Source organism: Drosophila persimilis, unplaced genomic scaffold, assembly GCF_003286085.1.
Source record: "Drosophila persimilis strain 14011-0111.01,24,50 unplaced genomic scaffold, DperRS2 tig00000000-arrow-pilon, whole genome shotgun sequence".
NCBI classification, from domain to species: domain Eukaryota; kingdom Metazoa; phylum Arthropoda; class Insecta; order Diptera; family Drosophilidae; genus Drosophila; species Drosophila persimilis.
In genome coordinates this window covers 19,305,039-19,321,539 of record NW_020825288.1, presented here as the reverse complement: position 1 = coordinate 19,321,539, position 16,501 = coordinate 19,305,039, and the positions used below count along the sequence as shown (strand labels likewise).

At 38.3% G+C, this 16,501-nt stretch overlaps 1 protein-coding gene across 6 annotated transcripts in view; it reads left to right on the top strand.

Annotated features, from left to right (window-relative positions):
- The window catches only part of LOC6591470 (acetylcholine receptor subunit alpha-like), a 55,482-nt gene extending 41,161 nt beyond the window's left edge, over positions 1-14,321 (top strand). For 5 of the 6 annotated variants that reach the window (XM_026984407.1, XM_026984408.1, XM_026984406.1 and 2 more), the window contains 7 exons: positions 2,872-2,987; positions 9,219-9,387; positions 9,445-9,581; positions 9,640-9,783; positions 11,148-11,267; positions 12,192-12,438; positions 12,496-14,321. In XM_026984407.1, the coding sequence (XP_026840208.1) occupies positions 2,872-2,987; positions 9,219-9,387; positions 9,445-9,581; positions 9,640-9,783; positions 11,148-11,267; positions 12,192-12,438; positions 12,496-12,693 (1,131 nt within the window). In that variant the 3' untranslated portion in view covers positions 12,694-14,321. Of the gene's footprint in view, positions 1-2,871; positions 2,988-9,218; positions 9,388-9,444; positions 9,586-9,639; positions 9,784-11,147; positions 11,268-12,191; positions 12,439-12,495 lie in introns of those variants that run through there. The other variant, XM_026984411.1, reaches the window with a different exon arrangement.
- The last annotated feature ends 2,180 nt before the right edge of the window (positions 14,322-16,501 follow it).

The following is a 16,501-nucleotide window of genomic DNA, read 5'->3' as shown; positions in this document are numbered from 1 at the left end:
GTCAGTATGGCTCTCCTCCGGCAGACGCCGCCAATATTAAACGACACGACAAAGAGTGCGTGCAAGAGAGGCAGAAAATCAGTCTGAGCGTGTCGTTGGGCGCTGCATAGCCACTGCATTTGATTTGTTCCTTTTGGCTATAAAAATAATCCGATCTGATCCAGATTCAACAATCTGATAGATATGGTCATTTTCTATGATTGTGCGTTTTTAGTTTTCTCGAATCTGCAATATTGTGGATGCAACAGATTTTCGTCCTTTGTGGGGGCGAAAGGGGGTGGGGCGAAATTTCGAAATATCCGTTTTATAGTGAGATCTAACACGAGTGTGGATACCAAATTTGGTTGCTCTAGTCTTAATAGTCTCTGAGATTTGTGGATGCCGCAGATTTTCGTTCTTTGTGGGGGCGGAAGGGGGTGTGGCGAAATTTTGAAATATACAGGTTCGATATCACAGGAGTGTGGATACCAAATTTGGTTGCTCTAGCTCTTATAGTCTCTGAGATCCTTGAACTCATATTTTGCAATGTGTTAGAGAGAGACAGAGCGGTAAGAATGAAATTGTTTTCTTGATTCAGATTCATTCGTTCAGATGCATTCTAGAAGATATAGTCATCCTCTACGAATCTGCGTTTTCTGTTCTCTCGTATCTTTGAAATTGTTGATGCCACAGATTTTCGCCCTTTGTGGGGGCGGAAGTGGGCGAGGCAAAGTTTTTAATTAAACTTGTAACAGTGACATATCACAGAAGTCCGGATATCAAATATCGTTGCTCTGTCTCTTGTAGTCTTTGAGCACTAGGCGCTGATAGGGACGAACTGACAGACAGGGCTCAATGGACTCGGCTCTGATGCTGATCAAGAATATATATACTTGATGGGGTCGGAAACGATTTCTTCTGGACGTTACACACATCCATTTTCACCACAAATCTAATATACCCGAATACCCATTTTGAGTATCGGGTATAAAAATGATTTAATCAAAATCGGTAAGTTGGTTGACAAAATATAGCGGCTTGAACTTTTTCAGTTTGTTAAGCTATTAAGCGTTTTTAATAACTGTTACAATTTGAAGTTAATGAAAGTCGAGAGGTTGTATATAATTCACAATTTATTTGCATATGTAAACCAACTTATCGCGTAGGTACATATGGGGATGATTGGGCGAACGATTGATGCGAGGATGTTAATCTAATAGCTGCGACGATTAGCTCAAGACTGACAATGCAAGGGCTGACGGGCCAAATTGCCGGGCCCTATGCAGCAAACTTAGACGCGAGCGAGAGAGTAGGATAGCCCGAGACCGTTAGAGCTGCTCGGGGCCGCTGTTAAGCCGAGTACGAGAGATTGCGATATAAATAGACGAAAGAATTCCGCTGTGCATATGCGGTAGCAAATGATCTTTACAGTGGGGGCAAAGGAAATGACAACAACAAAATGCATTTCCTTTGGGCCGCACCACTGGCATCCATTTACAATATTTAAGCTGCTTGACCCGACACAGTTGAGCAATGTACAATGTACATATGTACATATATTTCAGTGAACCGAATTCATTAAATTTATATTTGTATCAAAATGGTTAATAACACATCTCCACAAAAATATGTCTGTCCCGAGAAGGTTCGAGTCAATTTGCATATATTTTGGACCGCTGTATCCTATGTCCGATAACATTATTTAAAATTCTTTCGTTTTTTTTTTTACCAATTACCTAGTACCAAATTTCAAGTCAATTTTTTTTCAATTATCTCTTTTTCCGGCATTTGAATTAAGACAAAATATTCAAATTTCATATATTTTTGGTTTCTGAATTTAAATCGTCATTTATTTATCATCATCCTCATGTTAAAAATAGCGTATTTTCATTAAAACCCAAAATATCAATAATCTCTGTTCGTATCGAATGATTGATTGTTTAAAATTTGTACAGTGAGTCAATGTAATTCCCAGTTTTCTCAAGTGCTTAATTAATGGTTCCATTCAAATTTCCGCCGTTCACGCATGACTGGAGTTCGTTAATTTCGTTAAGTCGAAAAAATAGAATTTTTCGTTTTATATTTATTTTTTAATCTTTTATTTTATTTATTATTTGTTTGTTTTTAATTGCTATGTTTTTTTGCTATGCAGTTTCTTTTGTATAACAAAGTTTAGAAACGTGTAGCAGAACAATATAATAATAACTTATTACATGTACTTGGTGTAATATTATATTAGATATTTTTCAACTAAACCAAACTGCATAATTTAAAATAAATTAAAAAATGTAAATTAATTAAGTAATGCCATAATGGCAATTATAATTTTTTGCAGGTCGGTCGATTTTTCGATTACTCATAAGAAAAGTCATCTATACAAATAATTATATCATATCTTAAAGTCTTTGCGAAACAAACTCTCTTCCTTGTGAAGGCGAATACTGTTGAATATATAGACATAACTGTCTAAAATAATCAAAATCGAGTGACTGTATCATATATTATGTATCATAATATATAACGGGTATTAAATGCTTCGGCCTCCGAAGCAGAACTTGTTGTTGCATTTTGTATTTAATTGTTATAAATTTTCGTAAAATTATCTAATCTTAATCAACAGTAACTATGTTAAATTTTTGAATGAGGTGTAAATAGTTTGCATGTGATTCCGATTTATTATCTACATACGTTAAATTGGCAAACTACATAAATGTCATAAATATACCATTGTTTGGTTTTAAATGTTTAATTTATCGCAGAGATTACTCTTTTCTAAAAATTCTTTGTGATGATATGTAAAAACATAAATATCTATCAACGTAACAATGAGTCTTACATTTTCCTCTTATTAATTTAACACATTTTATAATGAATTGTATTGCATTTTCTAAGGTTGACTTGAGGCATATGGATGAGCAATTGGGAAGCAACGTCGTGGATGTTGGTGTGGATTTATCAGAGTTTTATATGTCTGTTGAATGGGATATTCTCGAGGTTCCAGCTGTAAGGTAAGAAAGTGAAATATATTCAGATAAATATTTTAATAAGGAAGCTAGCTTATGCAAGCCGAAGTTTATATAACTTTGAAATTTCGCGACCAATGAATCTATATAATAACCAGTCGAAACGTTAGGGTTGATGTTCATGTGCCGCAATACAATATAATAACCGAACCTTTGTTCTAGCCAATATAATACATCATTTATTCCAGGGTCGTTCCTTATAATACGTTTCCGGTTTTCTTTACATTTTCTTATGTTAGAGAATTTTTGCGACATGTCTATATTGGTTAGTGATTCTGATTGATAAATTGCCTCCTTGAGGTTGTAACATACATTATGAATTTAATATAACAACAATTATGAATTTAATATAAAAACTGGCAAACAAGTTAAAGCGCAGTTTTGGAGATACGAGAAAGCCGAAAACTTATAATCATAGAGACTACTAAACAGACTACTGACATAAACACATAAGGTTAGGTTAGGTTAAGGCGGTAGCTAGGGAGAGGTACGAACTTCGTCGCAGCTCACTTGATTCCCCACAGCGGGATTTGTGTGTGAAGACCGGCAGCTTATTTGTCGCTTTGCTACTTTGTAGCTTTCCGCTGCTGGCCTCTGCTCGGGGGTGTGAGAAGCCGGTATCTCCCCTTCTTCCTATAATCCTTGCTGGCTTTGATATTGTCGTTTGGCTATTTCTGCGCTAGTCAGGCTCTCTTGATTTGGCTGCGTAGGCGTTCATCTCTCTTGGCGCCGCTGCTCTGAGAGTGTGACGTAGGCGTGATTTCCCCGGGCTTTTTCGTGGTGAGCTGATGCTTCCCCTTCGTTATGTTGAGGTAGGCCCATTGCTAGTTATGCTTTTGGTGGTTCTCTGGCACTGGTTTTGGTTTTTAATTCGTTATACCCTATGGCTGCTCAAAAAAAGGATCTCACCGTTTTGGTTTTCCTTAGTCAATTTACTCAATCTAACTGGGGAGTACCTACAAGGGGATAAACAAGGATTCATTGATGTGTCAAGGGTAAATGAGATAAGTGTAACGGAACAATAAAGCCCTATGGGCTCGTTGAACCCTGTGAGCAGTCCACCACCGACTAGTCCAGGCCCAGTGACAGGTCGCTGTTTCCCTTTGGTTGGTAAGGGTTTCCTGGTCCTGGCACTCCGGCCGCGCGGTCCATTGTTTCTGGGTTCGGGACGTCGCAGTTGGTGGGAACTGGGGATAGCCAATCCATCTGCTCGTAGTCCAGGGGCTGCCAATTAACCCGGCCGAGTCTCTCTCCTCTGGTGGCGGGGATACGGCCCATCTCTTCGTTGGGATACTCATGATTTCACGGGGCCTTCGCCACCTCCTACGCATCCCACTCCTGCAGTTGAGCGTGCCATCCCTCATCCCAGCTGCTGTCCGGGATCGGGCCAGGTCCACCCTGAAGGGCGAGGACCCCGAGCCGTCGGGGCTACTCTTCGCCCAAAATGCCGTCGCTGCTGCGTAGCAGGGTGGTGTCGTCTTCCCCTATGCGTCGCGTCTCTTCGTCGCTTGCTGTGTCGTTGTCTGTGGCCGAGCATACCTACCTCTCGGACCTGGGTGGGGTAATGGGCCATGGGTGGGCGAGAAGCAGCTGCAAAGTTTCGTCGGCGTTTTCCCAGGTGGTCCAGGGTCCCACGCCAGCCGCTACGCTGGCTGGAGCGTCCTTCTGGCGGTTGTCCGGCCCGTCTCTGTCGTCGCTAATGTCCGAGTAAGAGCCCGTCGTTGCAACGACGGCTCCAGTTGAAATAAGGGTTTTGTTTGAGTTTTAGTTCTGAATGATTTTTATTCTTTAGGTTTCTTTTGCTTTAGCCTGCCTATTTGGAGACGACGGTCAGTAAAGAATGCTGAATCTTGTTATTGGTATTTAGCTCGTCGCATTATGGCTCGACGCGTCTTCGAGACGTGCGTGGGGTGACGGCGGCGCCTGCTCCTAGGCCATGATTCATACGGCAGCGTGGGCTTTTGGTGGGCTTCTGCTGTGCTCGGCCTACTCGGATCTCCTCGTCCGAGTCCGATGACAGCATCGTCACCGTGGGATACCGGAAAGGGTTCGTCGCGACTTGCTCTGGCGGTCGATGTCGTTAAGCCACCTCGCGGAGGTGAAGAGATCCTCGAGGCTCTTTGAGTCGAGGTGTTGCTCGTCCGGGCGTCACTTGTCCTCCGGTTGTCCATCTCGGATCTGGTGGAGGAAGAAACCTTGTTTGGTTAGAACCTGACCACTGATGCCTACAATTGGGTTTCCCTGATCGGTGCGTTCTACTCTAATCTCTTAAGAGGAGTTAAGGCTATCTTACTGCGTGTGTACGCGGTTGACCCTTGCAGGGCGACGTCATTATGGCAGCGCACTACCATAAGCGGCCCTCATGAACTCACGGTTTTTTTAGTGCTGGGGTCGTCGTCGTCGTCGTATTCGTCGTCTTCGCTGGTGTGGGTGTTCTCATTGCCGTGGTGGGCTTTGAGGTTGGCTAGTCCGGCCGTTCGTCACTGTCTTCCCGGAATCTTCTGGAGTCGTGCTATGATGGTAGAAATAAATTTAACTCATGGGTCTCCAATACGTAGGTTGTAGGTCCTGCTCTGCGTCTGTGATGCCTGCTGGGTATTCTGGGCGATCATGGTTTTGATCATCCTGTTGGCTCGTTCCGTCAGGTTTTGTTGTGGGGTGTAAGGCGCCGTATACTCCACTTCCGCTTGCATAACTTTCGGAAGGAATTGTGAATTGGGTCCCGTTGTCGCATATGAACTTCCGTGGGGTTCCGAAGTGGCTCAGGATCCGTTCCCGGAAAGCTGTCTCCAGTAGTGCGGTGGTGGCCAAACTTCACCCACTTGCTGAAGGCGTCGAAGAACACCAGCAACATAGTGTTGCCGTGCTTGGAGCGTGGCAATGGTCCTTCGTAGTCGGCGCATACGATGTCCAGTGGTTCCCGGGCTTGGCGGGTGTATATCTTCCCTCTTGGTTTGGTTTGACTCACCTTGTACTGCTGGCATTTTGTACACTGCCGGATATTTCGGGCGACATCTCGGTGCAGTCCGAGCCTCTGGGCTATCCGTGTTCCTGTCGTCCTGATCCCGAGGTGTCCTGCTGTTGGATGGTCCTGGTTCTGCTGCTGGCTCGCTTGTATATCTAATCGCTCTCAATCCACTCGTTGCAGGGTCGCTACTGGTTGTCGTGAGAGGGCGTCTGCCACACCGTCTTGGTTTCCTCGTCGGTGGTGTATGTCACCCATATTGGTGGAGCTCCAAGGCCCAGGGGTCGATGCGTCCCGTATGATATTCGATGGAGTTTATTCACTTCAACGTGAGGTGTTCCATGATTCGAAGAGGTTGCCTTCCAGAAAACATCGGAGCTGTCGCATTGCCCAGACAAGGCAAGGCACTCTTTTTCTGTTGCCGAGAAGTTTTCTTCTGTCTTGAGTAGTTGACGGCTTGCAAAAGCGATGACTCTTTCTGCTCCTTCGATCTGTTGTGTCTACACTGCTCCGCGTCCATACGTCACGGGTTGGACCATCTTGTCGATACCACGATGCCATCCCGATGCAGCGTCGCAGCTGCTTCAGAGTGCTGGGTGCCGATAGTTTCTGTACTGCGCTGATCTTGTCTGAATCCGTGTGGATGCCTCGTTCGCTGATGACATGGCCGAGATAGACTAAACTCTCCCTGAAGAAACTACACTTGTTTCTGTTTAGTCGGAGGTTCGCCTCTCGCAGCCTCCTGAAAACTTCTCTAAGGTTGCCGACGTGTTCTTCTAGCGTGGCTCCGATGAAGATGATGTCGTCGCGATACGCGAACGCGTACGGCTTTATAGTAGGTCCGATGACGATGATGTCGTCGAAATACGCGAACGTGTACGGCTCCATGGCGGGTCCGATGACAATGTCCAGATATGTAGCGCGCTGTAGCTCCGATGTCTCTCAAGGATTTGATTAATCCGTGGTAGCGGATAGGCGTCAAGTAGCTAACGGTCATTCAGCTGGCGATAGTCCAAGCACATTCGCATCTCCCCGGTCTTCTTTCCTACCAAAACGATCAGAGCGTTTTGGGGACCTATGGATGATTCGATCTTTCCATCCCGTAGCAGCTCGTCTACCTGTGCGTTGATGATTTTCTGCATGATCGGGTTCTTGGGGAAATTGCTCTGCTTCACGGGCCTGTAGTCCGGCATCATTACCGTGTGTTTGGCGATGTCGGAGCATGCCCGTCGAAATTCGCCAATTCCTCTTCTAGAAATTGGGATGGTTCGGAGTCTGGGTCTGGCCGCCACGGCGATATGTCCTCCAGTTCCAAGGTGGTAACGACGGATGTCACATATGTAGGAAGTCGAGTTCCAAGATGAAGTCGACTAATACCGTGGGTAGTATAAGAAGAGATACCTATGTGTCCTCAGTTGGGCGGAGACCCGACCTGTTTCCCGGGTTTCCGGCAGCAGTTGATGGTGCGGACGGATCCTCAGCGGCCACATTCCCAGCAGAACTGCTTCTGTCGGTTGGTGCACGCTGGCAGGCTCGTTGTACATCGATCGCCTGATCTTCCTCCTGGCCGTTCCCCCAGTTGGCGGTCTCGGTTCCCCGGATGCCACGTGTGCGGTGCCTCGTTCCGTGGTTGTTCCATTGCCTGTGTATGTTGAGATGAGATCAGCTGGGTCAATTCCTTGAGTGAACGAAAATCCTTCCTGCTTTGTGCGTCTGATACTTCGGGCGGAGATTTTTGTAGATCCGCTCGAGTTCCAATTCCCGAGTATACCGAGTTGCGGTGTCCGCAGCAACTCACAACGTTCCGCCTCGTTTTTAATCTAAAAATGGTTTAAAAAAAAAAAAATTAAAATACAACTTGAACTATCTGTGTTTTATTATCACTCTACAGCTTATATGAATGGATTAAATTGGGACGAGACAACGTTCGCCGTATCCGCACTTTTAATATATAAGTGGAGTGTTATCCTTTTATTGGTGGCTTAAATATCGAGTTAGTCTATCAAGTTAATATTTTCGGAGCGGGACTATATTTTCATATTCTAAATCACACAATTTAAAACTGATCAGATCAGTATATATTATAGCTGTGATAGAAACCATAAGTCAAACATCGTATTTTTTTTACCCGATACGCAAAAAGAGTACACGGTATTATAGAGTATTAGATCTATGGGGAAAATGCATGTGTGTAACGCTCAGAAGTAGGCGCTTTCGACCGCATTAAGTATATATATTATTGATCAGTATACGCCCTCACAAAGAACATAAATATGTGGCATCCACAATTTTGAAGACACAAAAAATACAGACTGCCGAATTTGGATCAGATCGGACCATTATTATAGCCAGATGGAACAAATTAATTTTGCAGTGGTTATTTTCGAGATCTTTGAGATCAAGTCTGCACCGCTAAGCGTGGTCAAATCGGGCTAAACCTTTCTTTTTATTTTTGTATATCAAAAGGTAAATTTTCGCCTTGAATTTTCATAAACCGCACGTTTAACTGCCGATAAATTTAAAATGCAACACTAAATAAATGACACTTCGAATTTTTTAAATTTGCTATGAAAACACAATGAATGACAAGAACTGATGAAAATCCATTGAAACTTGTTGAAATTTCACTGTTTTGTATTTCTTGAAAGTTAATGACGATTTTATAATCGATACTCAAAAAGAGTTAAGGGGTATATAGGATTTGTGGTGTCAATGAATGTCTGTAACACCCAGAAGGAGGCGTTTCCGACGCAAAAAGCATATATATTCTTGAATTTCATCAATTGCCGAATTGATTGAGCCATGTCTGTCTGCCCAGACGCCGGTTATACTAGACTGTTACAAGTGCTTTTCAAAATTTTCCTCCTTCTGGCAGAATTTATTATGAGTATTTAAAAAACTAAAAAAAAGACTAAACTCGGTCCACTTAAGAGCTGACGGTAGAATTTTTTCCGAAAAATTGCCTTTCGGTACACTCTGTGGAAATACTATAGGCCAATATTTTATATAAATAACCTGTAATTAGACAATGTAAATAGGACCGAATTGATTGCGGTTGATGAGTGGATGAAGTTGAATTTGTACTACTACTAACTAGTTACTACTGACATTTAAATTTTAGTTCGCTGAGAAAATTTAAATTTAAAATGCCTATCATTTATATTTTTCTAATATAGAATTAAAAATACTTTAGTTTATTTTTAATAAATATTTTACTATATTTATATAAAAACTATTATTTATTGCTTTAGAAATGAAAAGTTTTACACTTGCTGCGATGAACCTTACCTGGACATAACATTCAATATAACAATGAGAAGAAAAACTCTTTTTTACACTGTTAACATAATTATACCTTGTATGGGGATTTCATTTTTGACTGTGCTCACCTTCTACTTGCCATCTGATAGCGGAGAAAAGGTTTGTAAAATATGTCAACATTTTTATAGTATTATATATTGGAATTTATATTTCTAGGTTACGTTATCAATTTCCATTTTGATTAGCCTTCATGTGTTCTTTCTTCTGGTTGTCGAAATCATACCTCCGACATCGCTGGTTGTACCTTTGCTGGGAAAATACCTAATATTTGCTATGATACTCGTTTCAATAAGGTAATGTTGTATTTTTTAAATAAATTCATGCATTTAATTCTGTTTCATCTACTTAAAGTATCTGCGTTACTGTCGTCGTTCTTAACGTTCATTTCCGTTCTCCGCAAACTCATAGAATGGCTCCCTGGGTAAAACGCGTTTTTATTGATTTTCTGCCAAAATTTCTGTTTATAAAGAGACCAACGTATAATTTTGAAACAAGGTAAGAAAAGAATGGTTAATTTAGTAAGTTTTGTTAGTGGCTGTTGTGCAATGTTTAGATTAATAAATAACATTTCGTCTTTTTTAACGCCTAGGCTGAGAGACTATATATTGCATATAGCAACGAAATTTTGTATTCAGACTCCTGTGATATCAAAATTTTGCCAAGCCCTTTTCCGCCCCCACAAAGGACGAAAATCTGTGGCATTCACAACTTTAAAAACACTAGAAAACCAAAAATCGTAAAATCGTAGAGAATGACCATATCAAGCAGACTGCCAAGGTCCTAAATAATTTCCGTCTTATTTTTGGATAAGCAACTGAACATGCTCACATTATACAGATACATTATTAATTAATTCTAGCTTTTTTATGAATTCTTGGGGACAAGCATAATCATAAAAACCTTTCATTTCGAGTGTACGTATGAAGATCAATGAAAAGCTAATTAGAGGATCATTGTGTCGAAAACTGGTAAAATGCGATAACAAACGAGATAACATATGAAACGGAACTTTTTTAACGCAGATTCGCCAATCTGGAATATTTGGTGATTGCGTTTTTGATTTCTCTCGTATCTTCCAGGTTCTAGTTCTGGAATAGCAGCCACATTGTTAGATAGTTATTGTTAGCCGTATGGTTCATTCAGCATTAAAATTACCGTTAAATCTTCAAAATATTGATGAACCTATATGTAATATTGAAAAAAACTGCAATGGCCAAAGTCGAAAATCGAAAATCGAAAATCGAAAATCATCATCTGGGACGAGTGCGCAATGGCGCATAAGCGTGCATTAGAAGCACTTGACCGAACATTGAAATATCTACGCAATGACTTGAAATATTTTGGAGGCGTTATGATTTTATTTTCTGGCGATTTACGCCAAACACTGCCAGTAATTCCAAGATCAACCCCTACCGACGAAATAATTTTGCCTAAAATCATCGAATGGCGCTATGTGAACAAAATTCAACAAATATGTACATCTAATGATACATCAATAGCCACATTTAATTAGGAACATTTTTTGGTATGTGCGGTATCCAGAAATCTGGATACAAAATGTCGTTGCTCTAGCTTTTATAGTCTCTGAGCACTAGGCGCTCATAGGGACGGACAAGCGAACGGACGGACAGATGGTCAGACGGAATGGGGTCGAAAAAGCTTCCTTCAGGACGTTACACACATCCATTTTCACCACAAATCTACCACTCTCTCGTCACTCTTGTATATATCGTATAAATATCATTATAGATAGTTTTATACCATAAATATAATAATCTCTTTAATAATATTCATTTTATCTTACGAATTTTAAAAATATTTATTTTTCATACTAATTAACATTTTTGTACCTCTTTCAGTAAACTGCTCCTAAAGGAAACACATGCATGCTTTTACCCATACTACTCGTCGACCAATATAGATCGTCTTGTATCTTCACGATACACCCATACACAATCTAAGGAAGAGTTGTCGCAGAGGAAAGTATTGAATCCATCACTAATATTTACGTGTTAATCATATATATCATAATGCTTTACTTGATATTTGCACAAGTATGTGATATCGAAGAGACTGACGCCGTCGTATTGACTTCGAAACTTTTCATACAGTTTCAAATCGGACAGTGGTATATTAAGTTCGTATAAATCTTCGTAACAGACAGAAGATAGCGTTTCCGACCTAATAAAGTATATACAAATATATATTCTTGATTAGCATCAATAGCATAGACCATATAGCGATGTTTGTCCGTCCGTCCATCTTGTTAAGCGCCAAGATCTGAGAGAACTTAAGTAACTGAATATTCTGTTCAGAACACTATGAAGTCACACTATATGACAACATATGTATCATATGTTTGGCCTTCCACTAAAATCGCGAGATCCATTGTGTGTGTTTAGTTTAACATACCCCAACATCTCTTTTTACATAAAGAAACTGCGATTTTGTGACTTTGTGTACTTCCATAATTTTTACTCGGCATCCGCATCAAGGAAATCCTCAAAAATGAATGAATTCAAATGGTATGACCTTTCACAGGATTTTCTATTCTATTTAAAAAAAGATGAAGTTTGATACCATTTTAAATGTTTTTTCAACGTTAAAATATAAAAAAAAATGTAAATTGTATGGTTCAAAATAATAAATGTTCAAAAGATGTTAAAGGTCGAGATATTTAGTAAATCAATCAGATTTTAAATTACAATAAATACTTGTTTACTTTAAATGTAATTCCAAATCGTGTAAAAGGTCGCACAATTCTCTTTCTAATTCATTAATTTCATTATTCAATTTATTAAACACGATATTCAACTGGAACTATCTTGTCATCTCAAATAAGAATACAATATTGAATAATTGTGTGGTATATATTAAAAATATTTTCCATTTTGAAATTATAGCTTAACTGCCAATGGCCCATTTGGTGGAAGTTGTCAAGTTCATGGCCCACTACCAACACTTACTAATTGTAGCTCTGACGATTTGGCAGCTGTTCCAGACTTGGATATTGGTTCTTCCGGGATAAAAAGTCCAATATTAAACAACCCAGCATTTTCACACTCTAAATGTCCACCAAGAATCCACAAAAGCTGTTTCTGTGTCCGTTTTATAGCGGAGCATACCAAAATGCAAGAGGACTCAACAAAAGTAATCTAAAATAAAATGTTTAAAATAAAATGTTAACATTTATTTTAATTCAAAAAGGTAAAGGAAGACTGGAAGTACGTCGCAATGGTTTTGGATAGACTTTTTTTGTGGATATTTACGTTAGCAGTTCTTGCCGGAACAGCTGGGATCATATTGCAGGCACCAACATTGTACGACGACCGGATTCCTATCATAGAGCAGAAAGACTTGGACTTTTCTGGAACATCAGCTGGACGCTGTAGACCTCCACAATAACATTTAAAAAAAAAACGAGTGTTTACAAACTAAAAATGTTTCAGATAATTGAATCTGTTAATATTTATAGTTTCATTATTTTCATGCATACATATATTTTTGTGAGAACACAATATATATTGGCATTAATACTCTTTGGATACTTTAATACTATTTTGGATGTTATATGTGCTGCTTTATTTATCGGGGATTCTATGCTCTATGCGATTCGATATCACAATGTCCATCTGTCCGTGTGTCGGAGTCCACGAATCACTGATACTATAGGATTAAAGACTACCCGATTTGAAATTTATTGGTATGCTCTTTACTTTTTGACGATATAAAGTATGCACATAATTACAGCTAGAGCCCTTGTGTAAAAGCATAATCCTTGAGAATTTAAGTTATTTGGCCAAAACATTGACAATTTCTTTTTATGTACGTTCTACATTTAAACAATCTGGTGGGCTAGTTTCGGACACTGCAGATCGATCGTTTTTCTATAATCATAGTATATTTTCATACAATTTCAATTATTTATAGCTGATGTTATATAACATGCTGCATTATTGTTTTGCTACTAAATTGCTTATCTACATATAAGACAGACTTTTCAAGTTTTTGGGTAAATTATCTTCAGGAAAAAATAGATTTTTTAACAATGACTTGTTTATCAACCGGTCGTTTCTATCGCAGGTACGTCATCTTTTGAATACATAAAACTTCGAAAAAAACGATCTCTGTACATTTTGCAGAAATAAACACTTTCTCTAGATCGTTTATTCTTTAATGTACGTTGGATCTTACAAATATTCATTTAAAAACTATAAATACAGTGCCACTCAACTGAATAGGTTCAGGAGTTTAAAATTTCAAAAAGCACATCTTTGAATGTTTTTAACATACAGAAGTAATCATGAGGTATAAGTTAGTATATGGTAGTCCCACCATGGCTTGATATTACTTCATATATTCGATCTTTTAAGGACATGTAATAATTTTCTAGAACATTGATCGATATAGTTGCCAATGCTGATTTAATGGCGTCAATTAGGTTCTCAGTGTCTTGAAATTGTCTTCCGCCCTCATATACTTTTCGAGACATTTTGTGGGGTCGAATAATATTATTTTTCCATTTTAATTGAGAAAAATTCAATTTGGTTTTGCCATTTTCTTTATTTTATATTTTTCTTTCTAGTGTCATACATACAAACTTACACCCATTTTTTTTAATTAAATGAATTATAGTTCAAACGCTATGAATCAGAAATTTATTGCAAATTTTCTACGATAATACTACAAAAGCTGATAACGAAATTAGGATAGCTACTAAAATGAGCCAAATCTACATTTTTTACTCGGACTTACTTTCGGACTATCCGAAACTGAACATTTTTGTGCTTGCAAAAGACAAGAGTAAAAAAAAATGAAAAAAACACCAACAACTTTTCAGTTATGTGCAATATTCTGTATACTGTTCGTATTTTTGCAGTAAAAACAAGGCGGGGCTGTTCAAGTGAGCGGCTTATTCAATGTATGTATGTATGCCAGTAGTATGGAAATAAAATGCCGAGTGCTAGAGCTATCTGAGCTTATAGTTATTAAATTTGTACACAATGTTAGCGATTAAATACTAATGGAAATGACATTCTTAATGCTTGCGATATTTAATTCATACATATTTGCTGATGGTTTAAGTTTATATTAATTTATAGCTTTATTTTCGTATATTTGTTAAATTATTTCTCAAGTTTCTTTTTAGTACAATTTAAATTTGTAAGAGTAACTTTCCAATTGTACCCGTATCGGAGGTAACAGTGATAACTAAACCAACACCCCATTACCTATAAAAAAAAAAATAAACTACAACACAAGAAATTATTTTATTTCGACGAGTTTTAAAGTCAAAATTATAAAAAAATATACAGAAAACATGATAAATTTTAAATTTGAAAGCCTAATTTTTTGGTTCTTTTTGGTTCACAGAGTCCATGAAAGTTGGCATTTTAACAGAGCTTCGTAAGGTGAACTAATTGTAAAGTAAAGAGGCGGATTAAAAAAAATGGAAAGGAAGATTTTTATATTCAGGCTCCGTTTTTCATTTACTTTTGCGGATTACGTTTTCAACCAAAACGTTTCGTTTTGTTTTTAAGGTTCTCCAGTTTTCACATATTTTTCCTGTTGCACCAAAACGAAAATTGTTGTTGCTCTGACCAATTTTTTCCGATCCAAATTTGAGGTTGGGTTAAAATAAAATTATTTATAAAGAAAGCAAAAGTTAAATTATCCTGATATAGGTATCAAGTTTATGTTAATGCATCAATAAGTCATCTATTTTTAAGGGGTCGCAATTAAGGGTCGCTTCGTTGTATAAAAAGCTGTTTACTTTTCATTTTGTCAACGAAAATGTTTTCGTTTTGAAAACGAGTAAATCTTGCGGAATGTGAAAACAGGAGCCCCAATTTATATGTGTTCAAAAGTAAATCGGAAAAATTTTGCAAATGTGAAAAACGGAGCATTTAACAGCACTGTCGTACATTAAAAAAAAAAAACAAGATTATACAGGAAGCCGTAGAGTTCTACATTTTTTTAGCTTAAGCACAAAGCCCACATTACTTATTTAAATGAGTATTTCTTCATTTCAGTAGGTTACTACTTAATGAGGCCGGCTCCGGTTTTCAATCAGTTTTGTGTGGTTACGTTTTCATCTAAAAAATTCCGTATTCATTTTGGGGTGCTCCCGTTTTCGAAAATGTTTGTCATCAATATTTTTTCTTTTCTCTTGTACTTAAGCACACAATTCAGTGTGTTCAGAGAACAACTGAGTGTGTTATACGCACAAAAGTCTCTGTTATGTGTAACAGAGATTTTATTCCGATGTACCGATAACCAAATTGGGCTGAGACAGCTGTTAGCACGAAAAAAGTGTTATTATATTATACATAAAGTGTTATTGCCCAGACCAAATATGTCAGGGCAAAGTTTGAGTTTGGGTAATAATAAAATTATTTATTAAAAGGCATAAGCTTAATTGCTCTAAGTCATCTAAGCCATGTAAGTCATAGGTCATCTATTTTTTTCTTTTAAAGGTAAGATTCTTTTTTTTTATATGAAATGCCAAATGACATTCTTCCGGGATTGGGAAATTTAACTATGTATGTGTATTATAATTAAAATAGCTTCGGATAAAAAACACAAATTAAGATTTGAGTATATACACAAAAAAAAGCTACATACATATATGTATGTGTCGTATGAGTACATATACATTGAATAAGGGGCGAAATTGTGTCGATAGATGCAATATTGGCAGCCGTGGTATGATGTTAGACTTTGCTAACTTTGCTGCAAAGACAGAGACAGAATGGAGACAAAGCGCAGAATAATAGGTTTATTTTTTTAAGATCTGAAACTTATGTCCGCATGATATTGATTTTGCTAACTGATAGCCTTATGGGAATAGCTTGCAGTGAAAGCTGGGAGTCAGTTGAGCTGTGAGTAGTTGAATTTTTGGTTAATCTGGTTTCAACCCAGCGGCAGAGAGCTGTTCTTGTTGGTGAACATAGTTTTGACAAAAATAGTGCCAGAACTCTTCAACTGATAGTACTGTGGAGAAGAATACCAACACTAGCAGATTTTATCGGACCTGAAGTATTATTCCCCCAGACTATAATATATTAACATATTTAAAGTTTTTGTTAAGGGTACATATGAAGACTATTAATTATTATTTTATTCAGCTTATTAGTAGAATTAGTTAATTTGTTTGTTTTGAAAATTTATATTTTAAAATTGTGCAGGCGTTGGATATTAAAAATATTGTTAG